The 16,186-nt window shown below is 40.2% G+C and overlaps 1 protein-coding gene across 3 annotated transcripts in view; it reads left to right on the top strand.

Moving 5' to 3' along the window:
* The window catches only part of unc5db (unc-5 netrin receptor Db), a 276,678-nt gene that overhangs the window by 245,840 nt on the left and 14,652 nt on the right, over positions 1-16,186 (top strand). For all 3 annotated transcript variants that reach the window (XM_006797542.3, XM_006797543.3, XM_006797541.3), the window contains 2 exons: positions 819-1,046; positions 10,681-10,830. In XM_006797542.3, coding sequence (XP_006797605.1) covers positions 819-1,046; positions 10,681-10,830 — 378 coding nt within the window. The remainder of the gene's footprint in view (positions 1-818; positions 1,047-10,680; positions 10,831-16,186) is intronic.

The raw sequence follows: 16,186 nt of genomic DNA, 5'->3' as shown, positions 1-16,186 counted from the left end.
TTCAAACTTGAAAACTAGGCTAGGCTTGGGTGACATGAGTACCTAGGTTGGCTAATAATTTCACCTTGACCTTCATTGCTAGTACCCAAGGTCGAGGCCTAGGAGGCCAATCATTTCAGCCAATTCTGCTCCAATCATGAGTAAAGATGATAAAATACACCATTTTAGTATCTAATGCAGGGGTGGCCAACTCCAGGCCTCGAGAGCCGGTGTCCTGTAGGTTTTCACACTGGGTCAACACACCTGAATCAAATGATTAGTTTATTAGGCCTCTGGAGAACTTCAAGAAATGTTGCAGAAGTAATTTAGCCCTTTAAATCAGCTGTGATGGATCAAGGACATCTAAAACCTGCAGCACACCGACTCTCGAGGCCTGGAGTTGGACACCCATGATCTAATGCTTTGAGGTCAGGGCTACATGAATTAGGCGAAGTCGAGCACAAAAGTCAAGCTCATGAGCCACATCAACCGATGGCTCACCTAACACTCCTCTACACATCCAACAGGCAAACAGATGAAGATTTTAAGCTGCTTTAGTCTGCAAGCCTCTTTGCAATCTACCACCACACCATTTCGTCCTTAAGTTCCACATCTAATTTAATCAGTCATTAGTCATTGTGTTTCTACTGGAAGTGTAAAAAACTATCCTCTCATCACCTTTATTCCATAGAATAAACGCTGGACAGAGGCATGCTGCCAAATATAAATTAATGCTGATGGGCTAAAGCTTCTCCTGACTGAATTACATTTGTTAACATCTAGACGTGAATTGATTAAAGATAATGTCTTCATGTGTTTCACCACTTTTTCTGTGACAGGAAGTGATGTCAGTGGAGGAGGAATCCACCTCATGTTATTGCCTGATGGACTCGACAAGCTGCCACTTGCTGCTGGACCAGCCAGGTTCTTACGCCCTCGTGGGTGAGCCCCTGACGCAGGCTGCCATCAAGAGGCTGAAGCTGGCTGTGTTCGGAACCATGGAGGTTGGCTCCATGAGCTACACCTTGCGGGTGTACTGTGTGGACGACACGCCACATGCCTTTCAGGTGCGCCCTTTTTGTTTATGTTTGAGCTATGATTGTGCTTTCCATCTTCCAGGGTCTAATTTATCTGCAAGAGGCCAGTAATAAAGGCCTGACTAGGGTTTAGCTTCCTTGCACTAAGCCTGACATTATAAACTGCTAATATCCAGGGCAAAACTAATTTAGTGCTGGACTGGTGTATTTAAAAACAGCTGCTAACGTGGAACCTTTGGATGTATGGCTGCACTCCCCTATGCTTTGAGGTAGTTCCCTGTTTTATTTGATCTCTCGTTTATTGGAGGTTATTTTATTTTTTTAATGTACAAAAAGAATGTGTCAGGTAAAATATTTATATATGGAACATTTGAAATGGGTCGTAGCTGCAATGCCAGCATCTCACGGAAATATATTTACAAGACATACTTACAACTCCACCAATGAAGGGTTTATTACACATATTGCTCATTTCTATATGTAAACCCAGTACATTCATGCAGGTTTGTTTCTTAGTAGCATTTCCCTTTACATGTTTTTGCCTTTTTTTTAAAATTTGGGTACATGATCCACAACTTTACTGTTTCTGTTCACTCTCAACAGGCAGGCAGCTACTTTTAGTAGTAATCTAAAGGCAAGCACTCCGAGTTAGCAAGTGATGGATTTAGTCGTCTAACAGTCACATTACCTTTATGTGCTTGTAGAGACTTTAAAAAGTGAAAATTGCCACCTTATTTTGGAGTGCACAAAAAACTTTTAGTAGTGTCAACTTTGAAAGGCGTTATGACATCAGTCATATGTTACGCCCTGCCCATAGGTGGCCAGAAATTTTCAGGTTAGTGCAGATTTAAAGGATCACTGATGTTTTTTGGTCTGACACTTGCCTTGATAAAATAAAGAGACTTCCATGCAATCAATCTTCCTCTGAGAAAGAGCCCACCTCACCCCAACAAAGACACACACACACACAGATACAAAACTTTTTTTCAGGTCTTGTAGTATATGCTGTTTCCACTGGTGTGTTTGGTGAAGCTGCGCAAACCTCCTGCTAGTTCTCTGTCCTGATGTTCGTCAGCAGTTGTCACTTGGGTTTTCTACTTTCACTTCCAAATCAATTTGTTTTTATTGATTTGGAAGTGAAAGTAGAAAACCCAAGTGGCTCTATCTGCTGGATCTACATAAACTGTTTTTTCAGCTAAATGCTCTAGTCATACCTTGCACCCTATATTGTGGTACAATACAGAGTTTGACTTTGAACTATTAGCACACCTTTTCTGGCCATGATCAACAAAAAAAGACATTATTTGTCATGTTTTACACCTATGGTAGGATTTTATTGTGTTGTATTCCCAGCTTTTAAAAAGGAAATTTCACAAATTCAGTTCCAGCTATAACTGAATAGTATAAAAGATGAATGTAGCTGCTGTGATGTCACCTGTTGGCTTCTAAACTCACGTTTTGAAACCTCAAGGTGAACATGTCCGCCATCGTTATTTTGGTTGAAAGAGACTGGATAAGAGAAAACTTGCAGTAAAACAACTCTATTGAAAAACCATCTAGCACTGGACATCAACAGCAAGACATCTTGATCAAGCTAACACCTAATTCAGAGCAAGGTAATCATTCAGTCACATGGGTAAAAATAAGACAGCGTCCTCCTCTATACATCTTGAAAAAAAAATTGCATATGGGTGGCTTCTGGTGATTATATTTTTTTTTCCAAAATTCTGCAACTAATTGCAACTTGTGGTGACTAAATGGTTGCACAGCTTGAGAGTATTGCACAGTCCACGACTGCTTTTGACCACAAGGTGATTGCACAGGTGGCCTGTTAGGAAGCAACCCTTCTGCAAACAGTTGCAGTTTGACTTTGACAAACTGCAATCACTCTCAGAGAGATTGTGCAATGTTTGCAAATAATTGCTGTCTAATTGACAAATCCAGACAGATTTCTGACATGTTGCTGTCAGTCTGAATGAGTCTTTGTCTATGAACACAACTCCAAGGGACTCGAGTCAACTGGCTGCCAGCTGGTTGCATTCAAGCTATAGAACATGAAGGTTGCTGAGTGCAAATGTAACAGTAACTGTTAAATGTAAATGTCTGTCTATGTAGACAACAACAAAACAAAGTTAAGCTCTGCAAATGGCTTAATAATTTTTTTTAATCTCGCCTCGTGTCACTGTGACAGGTGATTTTCATGTTGCGTTGTATTTGCTGATTTAATTTCCAGGACTCTCAAATTGAAATTTCAGTCTTTTTGCAAATGTCCACCAACACTTGAGCTATGTATTTATACCTTTAAACACAACGATGAATATTTTCCACTCTGTTAGGAGAGTGCAGATTGCACTTTAGGCCGTGGCCCACATTCACAATGAGCATCTTGTGTGTGGTTGTTGCCTGCGCTCTCTGAGGCAGCAGGGACCGCAACATGTGCACTTTCAGATACGAGTGATTGCACATTCATTACCACAGAGAAACAATACAGCAGTGTTTTAAACACTCTGTAGCAACTTGATGGATGCTCTTCTTGTTCTTTTAATAGAGTCAGACATAGTGTGCCGTACTGTAATCGCTCCCATTCAAACGTTCACCAATCATTCTTTTCTAAAAATCTCGTTTGATTTGATTATCCTTCAGCAACCTATAGGGTTTTAATCATTGAAATCTCATCAGTGAACATGAGGGAAATCAAGCTCTCCGTGCTCCTGAGAGAGGCTTGAGTAAAGGAAGACAGAGCTGAACAGAGCATAGCGAGCATCGTGACTGACTACCTCCTGACCAACCTTCTGCCATGCTGCCAACATCAGTGGCAGCTGGCTTTAAAATGCATTCTGGATTTGGTTTATGAATTCCCAGCCTGCCGAGCAGATGCCAGACTTTAGCATGTCCCCTGGGCTCCTGTTTGTTAGCGCCACATCTCTGCTGTGTGTTTTCCATGCTCCAGCACAAAGTCAATCACAGACCGGGATTCTGGATCAACAGGAAGCCTCATGCAACACAAACACTTGTGTGACAGAGCCATTTTTCTTTTCTTTTCTTTTTTTCATTTTTCTAGTTGAAAACAAAAAACAGAAAAAGAAAAATTGCAGGATTTTGTTTTCTTTGACACAGCACAACGTATGAAAAGAAATATGAAAAAACACAAATGGAAAAAACAAACATGCAATGTCATTCTTTATGTTTTGCATCTCTTCTAAGACCTTTGTTACATACAGTGGTTTACACATGAAGATGCCCACATTCACACTTGGTGCTAAATAAATACAAAAACTACATCACGGCACCAGTAAATTGGTAGATGATACTTGGAATCTTTTGGAGCTGTGTCCCGGACATTTCTCAGCATTCAGTGGGTGCATGATGTATGGGAAGTTGCCTTGGGGTCTTCTTCATGTTTCCCTCTTCCTGAGCAGATTTTGCAGTGTGGCATGCACATTATCCGGCTATCGGGCAGCGCTGTTGCAGCTCTAGGGTGTGATTGGTCTTCATCAGTGTTTAGGTGTGTGGTGTATTTTAAAGCAACATCCACATGAATGCCATGACCCAAGATTTCCAAGCAGACGATGTTCATTTTACCACCATGGTTTTATTTTTGTGGTCTATCAGTGCATAACTTTATTAGCTCTTATACACAGAAGATAAGTATTTGGAAGACATGTTACTTTTTTGTTTTCTCAATCTGCAGCATCACTGACCCTTTAAAAACCACCTAATTTTGAATTTAGCCATTAACAAGTCTTATATCACCAACTTGTAACAACAAAGGCAAAAAGAGAGTGTCTTGTTCCTTAGGAATGAGCAACCCCCTCCACCAAAAGTAAGTCCATGTCCAAGGCCACAGCATTTAGTCATGTTGGAGAGAAGGTGGATGAAACTTGCTACCTGAAAATACCACCTACATTAGTATTCTGCTGGCAAACCTTTCCTAGCAATGAAAATGCTCCTAGAAAATACTTTTCACCTCAACCTTTAGTCTTTAGCCTTGGCAGAGAATCACTCCTGAATTTTAACATCAGCTAGAAATAACTTCTAAAAATTAATCCAATGCTTTTTATCACAATAGATCCTTGTGACCTTCCGTCACTTCATTCAGATGCATAATGTGAGTGTGTTAACAGCACATCAGGAAAGGTAACAAAACGTGACGTGTCTTAAGCACATACCCAGAGCCTATTTCACCCACATTGCAAACAAGATTATTTGCCATCTGCCATGAGGAGGAGGAGTTACAGTTGACGAATTGATGTGTTTCAAATTGCACTAAGCATGTTTGAAATGTTATTTTGCCAGCTAAAGGAAAACAGACCAAGTCCAAAAAATAGAGAGACTAAATCCTATTTGTTTATTGTTTTTTTGAGCAGTAAAAACATGATTATACATTCACAAAGTATAATGAATAGGCCATTAGTTAATCCCTTAATTAGACCGTGGTGCAAAGCACCAGATTTTCACCCTTGAATGAAATTTTCATCCACAGTTTACGTGGGTAACATTTTTTTAAAAAATGCATACCTCTGAAAGGTGATGAGTTTGCAGCTACGGTAATGCGTCAGCTGGGGTTTAGTTGCTATACAACACTCTAACCTCCAAACAGTGAAGGTAAGTAAAATGGCCCTACAGTTAAGACTCTCACACTGAGCTGATATAAATGTGCTAATGTGAACGCATGACAGACAGACAAAGAAAAGATCATCTTGGTTTATGAAACTCTCATAAGAAGTCTAACTTCTCTCATTACTCCACTTTATGTTGAAAGTAGTTGCTCCTATCTTAAAAAAATGTTGTATAGTCTTAGAAATTTCACATCATTAAAATTATTCACATTTTGTATTTCCTGATTGCTGCAGCCGTACTTGAGAAAATTATGCAGCTGGAAGACTAGTCTGCTATCAGACAGGATTATGGCATTGACCCTGTAGAATTTTAAGTTCTGTAATTTGGTTGGTTTTTTTTTTTTACCTTAAACGAAGCTTGGAAGTCTTAGTCAAGTCTCTTTCCTTCTCTTTCCACTGTCATCTGTAAAGGCTTGTAGCACTTATACATAGTCATCTTTTGTGTTATTGGTTTAATCAATCTGTCATTCAACAATGTCCTTGCAGAAATTCACTCTAATGCTCATCATACCACTACATTTATATGGCCTATATATAAATGGACTAATGACAGGGGATCCTGGGGACCCCAAGCATTATTTACTGTAAGATGCAATCATAGTAGCAAAATAATCCTAGCAAAACTCACTTGTACTTCAAGAATTATTAGTTATATAATTATTGACAATGACAATTTTATTTATATAGCACATTTCATTACATGAAAACTCAAAAAGCTTAAAACAGAAAATGAAGACATTAAAAAACAGTGAGGGTTTACAGTAAAACAAAAAACAACTACTGAGTGTAAGTGTGTGACCAGAACGATTTTTAGTCTGTTTTTAAATGTACACACAGATGTAATTGATCTATGGTCAGCAGGCAGCTTGTTCCAAAGAACAAGACCACAATAACTGAAAGTGCCTTCAATACACTTAGATCTGATTCTGGGAACAGTTAAAAGATCTGATGACCTGAGAGGTCTGACAGTGAACAAGTCAGAGATGTACTGGGGGGGCAAACCATAACTATTAAAATAATTTTAAAGGTAATTCTGCATTGTAGTGGGAGTCAGTGAAGTAATTTAAATACTGGGGTAATGTGGTTGAATTTCCACTTTTTACTGATGATTTAGGGAGTCTTGCAAATAGAGTGATGCAATAATCTAACCTACTTGCTAAGAGAATATTGGGAGCAACATCACCATGAAGTCCAAAGAACACAGCAGACAGGTCAGGAATAAAATTATTGAGAAATTTAAAGCAGGCTTAGGCTACAAAAAGATTTCCCAAGCATTGAACATCCCACGGAGCACTTTTCAAGTGATCATTCAGAAATGGAAGGAGTATGGCACAACTGTAAACCTACCAAGACAAGGCCATCCACCTAAACTCACAGGCCGAACAAGGAGAGCGCTGATCAGAAATGCAGCCAAGAGGCCCATGGTGACTCTGGACGAGCTGCAGAGATCTACAGCTCAAGTGGGGGAATCTGTCCATAGGACAACTATTAGTCGTGCACTGCACAGAGTTGGCCTTTATGGAAGAGTGGCAAGAAGAAAGCCATTGTTAACAGAAAACCATAAGAAGTCCCGTTTGCAGTTTGCCACAAGCCATGTGGGGGACACAGCAAAGATGTGGAAGAAGGTGCTCTGGTCAGATGAGACCAAAATGGAACTTTTTGGCCAAAATCCAAAACACTATGTGTGGCAGAAAACTAACACTGCACATCACTCTGAACACACCATCCCCACTGTCAAATATGGTGGTGGCAGCATCATGCTCTGGGGGTGCTTCTCTTCAGCAGGGACAGGGAAGCTAGTCAGAGTTGATGGGAAGATGGATGGAGCCAAATACAGGGCAATCCTGGAAGAAAACCTCTTGGAGTCTGCAAAAGACTTGAGACTGGGGCGGAGCGTCACCTTCCAGCAAGACAACGACCCTAAACATAAAGCCAGGACAACAATGGGATGGTTTAAAACAAAACACATCCATGTGTTAGAATGGCCCAGTCAAAGTCCAGATCTAAATCCAATCGAGAATCTGTGGCAAGATCTGAAAACTGCTGTTCACAAACGCTGCAACCAGACAACTGACTACACACAGGGGATGCTGGGGAGGACACACAGACACACAGGGGCAAGACCCAGACTAAGACAAGTGAAGTAGACACTGGTAATGGGGATAAACAGACACGGAGACACGACAGGCTGGGGAGAACACAGACCAGACAGGGACATGACTGAGCTGAAAGAGTGAGACAGACAGAGAGAGACAGAGACAGACTGGACATAAAAAAAGGGGAACAGACATAAAAGCAAGACTGACTCACAGAAGGTTAGACATAAAGGGAGGAAAAACTGAAGATAACTAAAAACTGAAGGCTCACCTAAACATCACCTAAACAAACATTCACCTTAAGGTAAATGAATCCAAGAATCATCAGAATTTTTCAAACACTATAAAGTCCAGAAATCTAGATGCACTGGGTCGACCCAGAACCGTGACAACTTAATGAATTAATTTTTCATTTGAGAATTTTCTGTTAGGGTCATTTTGACCCAGATAAAAAATAATTGAAATAAACACAACCAGCCAGACCAGAGATAAAAAACCTCACCTAGGAGGTGCCCAGGATAAATTCTGGTCGGTTGCCCAGACAATCTTAATTGGTTACTTTTGTCGAGGAGTAGCAGCTCTAGTCTGAGCTCCTCCCAAATGACTGAGCTTACCCTACCATTCAGAGAAGCTCATTTGGATCACTTTCCAGTTTCCAGATTTGCTTCAGAGCCCAGAGTGAGCCCTTTTCTGGCTTAGGACCATGGCTTCAGACTTGGAGGTGCTAATTACTCCAATTCACATGACATCTGGCTGCAAAATGCCCCAGGTGAACATAAGTACATTATCGGCAAAAAGCAGACAACATCCTGAGAGCACCAAACTTAACACCCTCCACACCTTCGTTGCTGCTAGAAATTCTGCCCATAGAGATTTTGAACAGAATTGATGACAAAGGGCAGCTGTGGTAGAGAGGAACACCAACCAAGACAGAGTCTAACTTGTGCTTGGCAGTGCAACCTGAGATCTCTTATGATTGTACAGGGTCTGGAAACTTAAAACAACTAGTTAAACACACATTGCAGTCAGTTAATGCACACAGATTCTCGCATCGTTTCATCCTTTCTCATCCACATCAGCATATGGGAGACCAAACAGTTGCTACGTTCTTGTATATCTGTTTCAGGAGCAAAGGTAACACCTTTTTGGAGTAGATTTTTCAGCTAAGCATTGGACAGTCATATGAGCAGGTGGAGCTTTTCTCACTCCCAGGAGGGTCATTGTTGCTTGGATTAAGGCTTGCAATGTGTCTGTAATGGCTCTGATTTTTATGCCCTCTCAAGTAGATCAGACAATTCTGATAGCTTTCAGCCTGGGAAGTTGCCCACCCAGAGGATAAATGCACCGACAGCATCTGAGTTTGCTTAATTGGATGCTTTTGACAGGGGTCTCCCTGGGACTCCAAAGCTTTTGTATTTTTGCAAAGCAGGAATTAAAACATAACTAGAAAACAGTGATGCGGCATCATTTGAAATGAATTGGTTGACAAAACCATTAAAAAAGTTGAAATAATAAAAAAAGACGTCTAAGAGATACAGCAAAACATATACCTCTGGGGTCTCCATGGACCTCAGTCAGTAGGATGAGGGCTAAATGTCTTTGAATGTTTTGAATTCCTCCTTCCACTTTGATACTTTATTCTTCTGGAAGGCTTTAACATTCTTGACTGGTATTGCGACATTTCCTTAGGTGCAAGACATGATCTGAGACGCCTCAATGGTGTGTGATGTGTCAAACAGCAGATCAGGAAGCGTCTACAGACGGCTTCAATCACAGCATCTTGACAGCTTCAGATCAGTTCAAAAGTGGGGATGTTACCACAGATCATAGCTAGCCTGCTGCGACAGGGGAAAACCAACTAAATCCAGCGTGATCGGGTTAGTCCCAGGCCAACAGAGTAAGAACAAAGACAGATGGCAAAGGAGTGACAACATATTTTGCATTTTGCCAACAGCTGATTTGTTTTCACACCAACAGCATTCACAGTGTGCCACGTGCCCCGAGCATGCTTTTCTGCAAGCACACATGCAAACACACACACACACACATATATGCACAGATAACTCCTTTCACATAAGGACACTCAGTCAGAATCAATCAGTGAAACCTGACATTAGTCACAGCTCTGTTCTCGTCCTTTTTACTTTTGTGATTGAGGTGGCTGAGGACAGACGTGCCAGACGCCGAACCATCCCACTGCCACACTGAACGATGATGACAGATGAATACCAGCAAGTGACAATCAAAGTGCTCCCTCATCATCACAAATCCAATTTGGGCGATAGACCTTTGCACCCTTCCTCCCGCCAAACACGTACCCATCCCCTGCCGAGTTCACACAAGTTCCCCCCCAGCATTAAATTCAAGCTTTAAGCTGTCACATCGAGCCTGCAAACGTGATGCTAATGTGAGAGTGTGACTTGTAAGATTTGTTCAGTTGAGACTTGACGTCAGTCGCTGGCAGCCTGCCTCTGTGCTAATATTTGAGATGAGTCAATTAGCGGATGTGACAGAGGAAAGGATTAGCAACAGGTGTTTCTGCTGATATGCAAAGGTAGTGTACATTCAAAAGGGAAGGAGGACACTGCTGTGTTCTTGATTTTTCTCTAGCAGTAATCTCATTTCTGATTCTTTTTCTTCTCATCTTTTCTGACTTTCCTCCCTCCATGCTCTCGTCTTCCTTTTCTCATTCCTTTCCATATATTTCTTTTCTTCTCTTGTGCTTTCTTTTTTTATTTCCTTTCCTTTTCTTTTTACCTCTCATCTTTACCTTTGCTTTCCTTTCTGCCTTTGTCATTTTCTATCCTTTCTTTTAATCTTTGCTTTACCTTCCTTTACTTTCATCCCCTGACCGCCCTTTCCCTTTTTCTGGGTTATGACCTTTCCAACCTGCTTTTTTCTCTCGTCTTCTGTCTGTCCTGCTGTTCTTCCCTTTCCTTTCCACCTCAGGGAGTGGTGGCTGCAGAGAAGACCAGAGGCGGTCAGCTCCTCGAGGAGCCAAAGATGTTGCCTTTCCGAGCGAACACCTTCAGCCTGCAGGTGTCCATCCAGGATGTTCCCCAGTTTCTATGGAGCATCAAACCCTTTACCACATGTCAGGTAACCACAGCAGGAAGTGACAAAACATGAACTGAAAATATATACTGTATGTAAGTGGTAATTTGCAAGTTTGTTCCCTCAAGCTAATTAGTGCGGTGTTTCTGCAAATTCTGCTCCTCCCAGGGTTGATTTATTAAGCAGCAGTCTGAGGAGTGTTTATACCTGTTTTTCCTGTTAATGAATTTTGGGGATTATCTAGTTGGCTTTAATTACTGTACTGTTGAATCTGGCAACCACGTTGTAAGATGCTTATTGAGAGAACTTTATTGTCGTTCACTTTTCATTAACGTTAGTAACATTAGCACTTTAATTAAGATCAACAATATATACGAGGTCCATATTATGGCCCCTGATTGCTGCTGACTGTTTTAATTTTTTAAGCTGACGTTATGAAAAATAATTTTTATGTAGATGACATTATGACATTTTGTGTGTGTAAATTTAAATCGCCTGAGATTGAGAGATTGAGATTACTTAAATATTATCTGTGAATATTATTTCAATTTTCTTGTTCTTTTTAAAAATGTTTTAACACAAGCAGCATTTCTCACTATTTGACATTACTTCAGGCAGAAACAAGTAATTGTTACTTAGCTGTCAGAATTAGCTTCTCTTTTCTTTTTGTATAGAATATTTCTTTATACTTATTGGTTACCCACTTTTACTCACAAAGACAGTATCAGTTTGCACACTCCAGTTTTTGGTACCATCAGCTGCTTCACTTTTGGTGTCACAGCTTTGCTGTTTTAACTTGAAGGTAATTAAAAAAATAAAATGTTTTTTTCTACATTATAGAAAAAAACAGCTGAACAAAACAATAAAACAGATTTTACTACTAGAATGAAAATAAAGGTGTTAGGTTTAGTAGACAACAGTCAATGAGCTGACAAGTCATCTATAATCGGCTCATGGCCATCCAGGATCAGACTGATATTTGGTCCAAATAAAAATTAAAACTAATAACAATGAACATTTGTAAACACATTTCGATATGACTGTCATGTAAAAATACATCTACATTTAAATACAAGGGAACAAAGAAATTCATATTAACTGTTACTTTCACCACAGAATAGTTCAAATTAATCAAAATAAACTTTTTTATGATTAAAAAATGGAATCTTTCTTTTTTTGTTATAAACAAAATGACATTTAATACCTAAGCAGACAACTGACTCATTACTCCAGTAATATTTATACACAATAATACATTGCACAATTTTAGTGAAATAAGGTTTATTATTTTCTTACCTCCCCATAAGCTGTCAAGGCTGCATTTTTAAATGTTATTAAATGATTGTGATGTTCTGCTTTTTATTGGTTGCCATTTGGGTTTCAGTGTGAGCTCATTTATTTTAGAGAGATATTATTATAGGGGAAATAATTCTACTGTATAATCATTTTCATCTATTTCTCTGAGTATGGAATCCATTAGACGTAATGGATTTGTATAATTTTCCTATTTTGTAAGTAAGAAACATCTGATATGAATATAAAATGCTTTCATTTATAAATCATAGTGAACTGAAGACATCCTGCTGTCCTTTTGACATTTTGCCAGTCAGGTCCAAACAAACTTTTCAAATTTTGGTTTATGTGAACAGCCTGTTAAGTTTTCTTTGTGTTCAGCCTGGCTTAGGCTGCAGCTCAGCTAATCTCTTTCTTGTCTAATCAGTTTAGGTGTTCTGATCTATAATACATACATCAGTCCAAGGTAAAGCATATTTTTACATCTTTGTGACCTTAGAGAGAAATTCAGACAATTAAAAAAGTTTTCAAGTTATGTCATGATTTAAAACTAGCTGCACAACCTCTTTGTCGTTCCTGGATTTGACCTGCATGGCCAATGTGAAGTAAATGGTAAATGGACTGATTCTTTACTCAAAGCATTTTACACAACATGTCTCATTCCCCCATTCATACCCATTCATACAAGCACGTTTCCCTACATCCAGGAATCGAACGACCAACCTTTCAATTAGTAGATGACCTGCTCTCTGCAGTCATTGTGTGAAATGTACATCACCATGAGCTGCTGAGCCCTGGGGGGTCGGTGTCCTTAGTTGCATTGTTTTGGTGCAGATGCACTAAGCTGTCACTGCCCAAATAATAAGCTTGGTTGTTACTACTGAGAAGTGTTGCTAATGTGTGTTAAAGGCTTTCACCTAGTTGTAAAAGGATGTCGGTAAAATTCAGCTGAGGAGCCACAGCTGCCTTTTATTATGTCCCTGGACCCTTAAGGTCCACCCACAGTGCTGACAGTCCAAATGGAAGTGCCTGAAATCTGAAATTCTTTTTGATGGCGAACAGAGGGAATAAAAAAGAAAAGTCCATGGGAAAAACAATCTTGATCTTGATAATGTCATATTAAAAGTACAGTTCATGTTGTTATTTTTTAATTAGTCATTATTAGATTCAGGGAGGAGGGTAAACCATGATATGCTCATGCATTAACAACTTATGCTCCACAGTGTAGTGGTTAACATTCACTTGCAAAAGATAAAAATAATTAATGGGAGGATAGGGTCAGGACTGAAAACTTGGTATAAAAATCAGTGCCAAATCAAACATGTGGATCTATGTGTTGTGGGGAACCCTTGGAAAATGGGGAAGCTACTGACAGTACTGTGATATGGTTGCGCTGACATGACAGCACAATTCTGATGGGCCCTCAGAGGGTTGGTGCAAATCCAAGGCCCTCTTTAAGCTATGCCCCCATATATAATAAGACACTCACAGCAGAAAATTATTAATTTAGGCTCTATAATGTTCCAATTATGTTTGTTTTTGGTCTTTCTGCAGCACCATTTTGTCTTTTAAACTGCTCTTTTAGTGTGACTTCTGCTGTAAAGTGGCTCACAGTCACCCACTCTCTCTTTTTCACACATGGACCATGAAGAAGGATGTGAGCAGTGATTAATAGCTCTGTGTTTGCTTTGCTTTCAGGGCCATTAAGAGCAAACTGTATTAGATCAGTGGCCTCTGTTTGTGTACCTGTTGTCCTCACTGTAACACCGCTGTGACTTAAAGATGTAAATACAGGGTGAAAGCGCTTCAAAGACACCTACCCTCTGCACCGCCTTATTTATGAAGGCCTCAAGACGGCAGACAGCGCCAACCTGCTTCGCCCGAGCAGGTGCAGAATAATAGCAGAGCACCGAGCCATACATCAAGTCAGCTAAAGAGCATCCCAGCTTTTCTACGTCCATCACCCCCACCCGCCCGTTCGCCTGTGCTTCCAGATTCCATTATCTTCTGCCGTGAGCTGCACTGGGCAGCCCAGATCAAAGCCACATGTGCTAAGTCTGCCACACAGATAGGTCACTTTGCAGATATGGCCGAGATGGAGTTGAACAGAGGTCAAGGACATTTCCTCAAAGATGTGCCTCCTCCACTGAAATTAATTATACATCAAAGGCAAACTTCTTCGTCTGCACCTAATTCTTCCGTACAGTAGACTGCTTACAGCACAGCTGCTTCTGTTATCAGAGTAACTCTGCTGGGATTCAGGCTCTATTTGCAAATCTTATCATGACTACTTCTTTGTCTCTTTAACAGTTGTTATTTCCATGCATAAATACATCAAACCCTGGAATCACTGAAACTTCAAAGCCCACTCTTACCTTTCATCCTGTCTCATGTAAGTGGCTGTGTATGGGATGGTGTGGCCACGTGTAGAACAGTGCCCCAAATCATCTCATTTCGATGTGGCACTGAAAGTATTTTACAGATCTCTCCGACCAGAGTCAAGGTTTGTGAGAGCAAATGAGAAGTGGAAGAATGCACTCCGATCGTGCATGCAAATCCCTAAACACAGTTTAAAGAATGAAAAGATAAAGTACAACTTTTCAAGTTAGTAAGTAGTGGTTTAATTATAACCCAGGTTTTTGTAGCTGTCGTTCCAGCTTTCAGAGTCTATTCAGTTCTAGCATCTTATCTTGTTTTTTAAAGTGCAGTTCAGACTTTCATCTCCGTGACCTTTGACACAGACAATTTTTTCACAAATACTTCATCTGCATTTGATTCAACAGAAAAGAAAATTAAATTCAGTCAGTACTCAAATCAGTTTAGCACATATCAAGAAATCAGCAACAGTTAATTTTCACAGTTCAGCATGTAATCACAACTTTGAGATACAATCTAGTTCCTCTGGAAAACACAAAAATAATGGTTTATTCCTACCACACAAAGTCTGAATCAACATGCTTAATTCTGGAGTGTCATACCAACCCTCTACATGGCTGTGAATCTTCTCTGTGCTCCTTTTCTTTCCCTGGTAGCTCCATATTCAACATCCTTCTTCTGTACATGTGCAAACTATCTCAACCTTGCCTCTTTAACTTTGTCTCTAAACCACGGAAAAAACAAAAATCTTAACGCCTTCAGCGCTTGGCTTTTTGCTTGTGTCACAGTCTCCAAACCCTGCATTATAGTAGCACTCACTACCACCTTACGACTTAATTAGAGTTCTGTGTTGAATCTTTGTCGACTCTTCAACATAGCCCACAAAAGTGACCAGCATCATTGCCAACAGTCACACTTGAGGGTGGTGCATTATGTGTTAATTACCATGTGGTAGTGTCCGGGTGCTTTATACACAGTGTCAGCCACGATAAAAACAAATAAAATGCTGGGACACTCTTTATTGTGATCTTCTTCTTGGGGAGTTTTTTGGATGCAAACACTCTCTTTACTCTTCCACCTGCTCCCTACTTACACTACAGATCACAATGTCATCTGCAAACATCATAGTTCAAAAAGACTCCTGCCTGACCTCATCAGCCTGTCCAACACCACTGAAAACAAGAAGGGGGTCAAGAAGAGCCAATCCCTGATGTAATCCTATATGTTGCTTATGCAAGTTGTGCAAAAATATAAATGCAAATACAAATGGCTGTAGAGCCCCCAGCCCAACCTCACTGGCCACATTATGCTTGGCAGGAGGTGAATGACAAGTCAACACAACACCAAAGCAAACCACACATGAGCAGGCATGACAACACTTTTGGTGCATGGTAACCTGCTAAACAGTGAGCTCTGCAAGCAAAAGCTTTCAATTCGAGCTGCACTCTGTGGTGGTGGTGGAATCACCTTGTTTATTACAACATTCATTCATGTCGCCTGTTCATGCATGTAGTTCAACAAATCTTTTTTTTTTAATTAAAAAAAAAACCAATCAGCTGCAGAGACAAAAGTTGAACACAAGTCATATCAAAGAATCAAATATAAAATTGGTTATAATCCACTGTCCCCAAAAACCTCCATAACTGGCCTTTCTGTTGCTCGTACAAATCTCCTATTCATTCTCACCTTTACCAGCAAGTGGCGATGTGGTTACTGTGATTTCCTGTTGCTG

The sequence above is a fragment of the Neolamprologus brichardi genome, chromosome 12, assembly GCF_056152115.1.
Source record: "Neolamprologus brichardi isolate AB-2024 chromosome 12, ASM5615211v1, whole genome shotgun sequence".
In the NCBI taxonomy this organism is placed as follows: domain Eukaryota; kingdom Metazoa; phylum Chordata; class Actinopteri; order Cichliformes; family Cichlidae; genus Neolamprologus; species Neolamprologus brichardi.
Note: the sequence above shows the minus strand (reverse complement) of the source record. Positions and strands in the feature narration are given on the sequence as shown.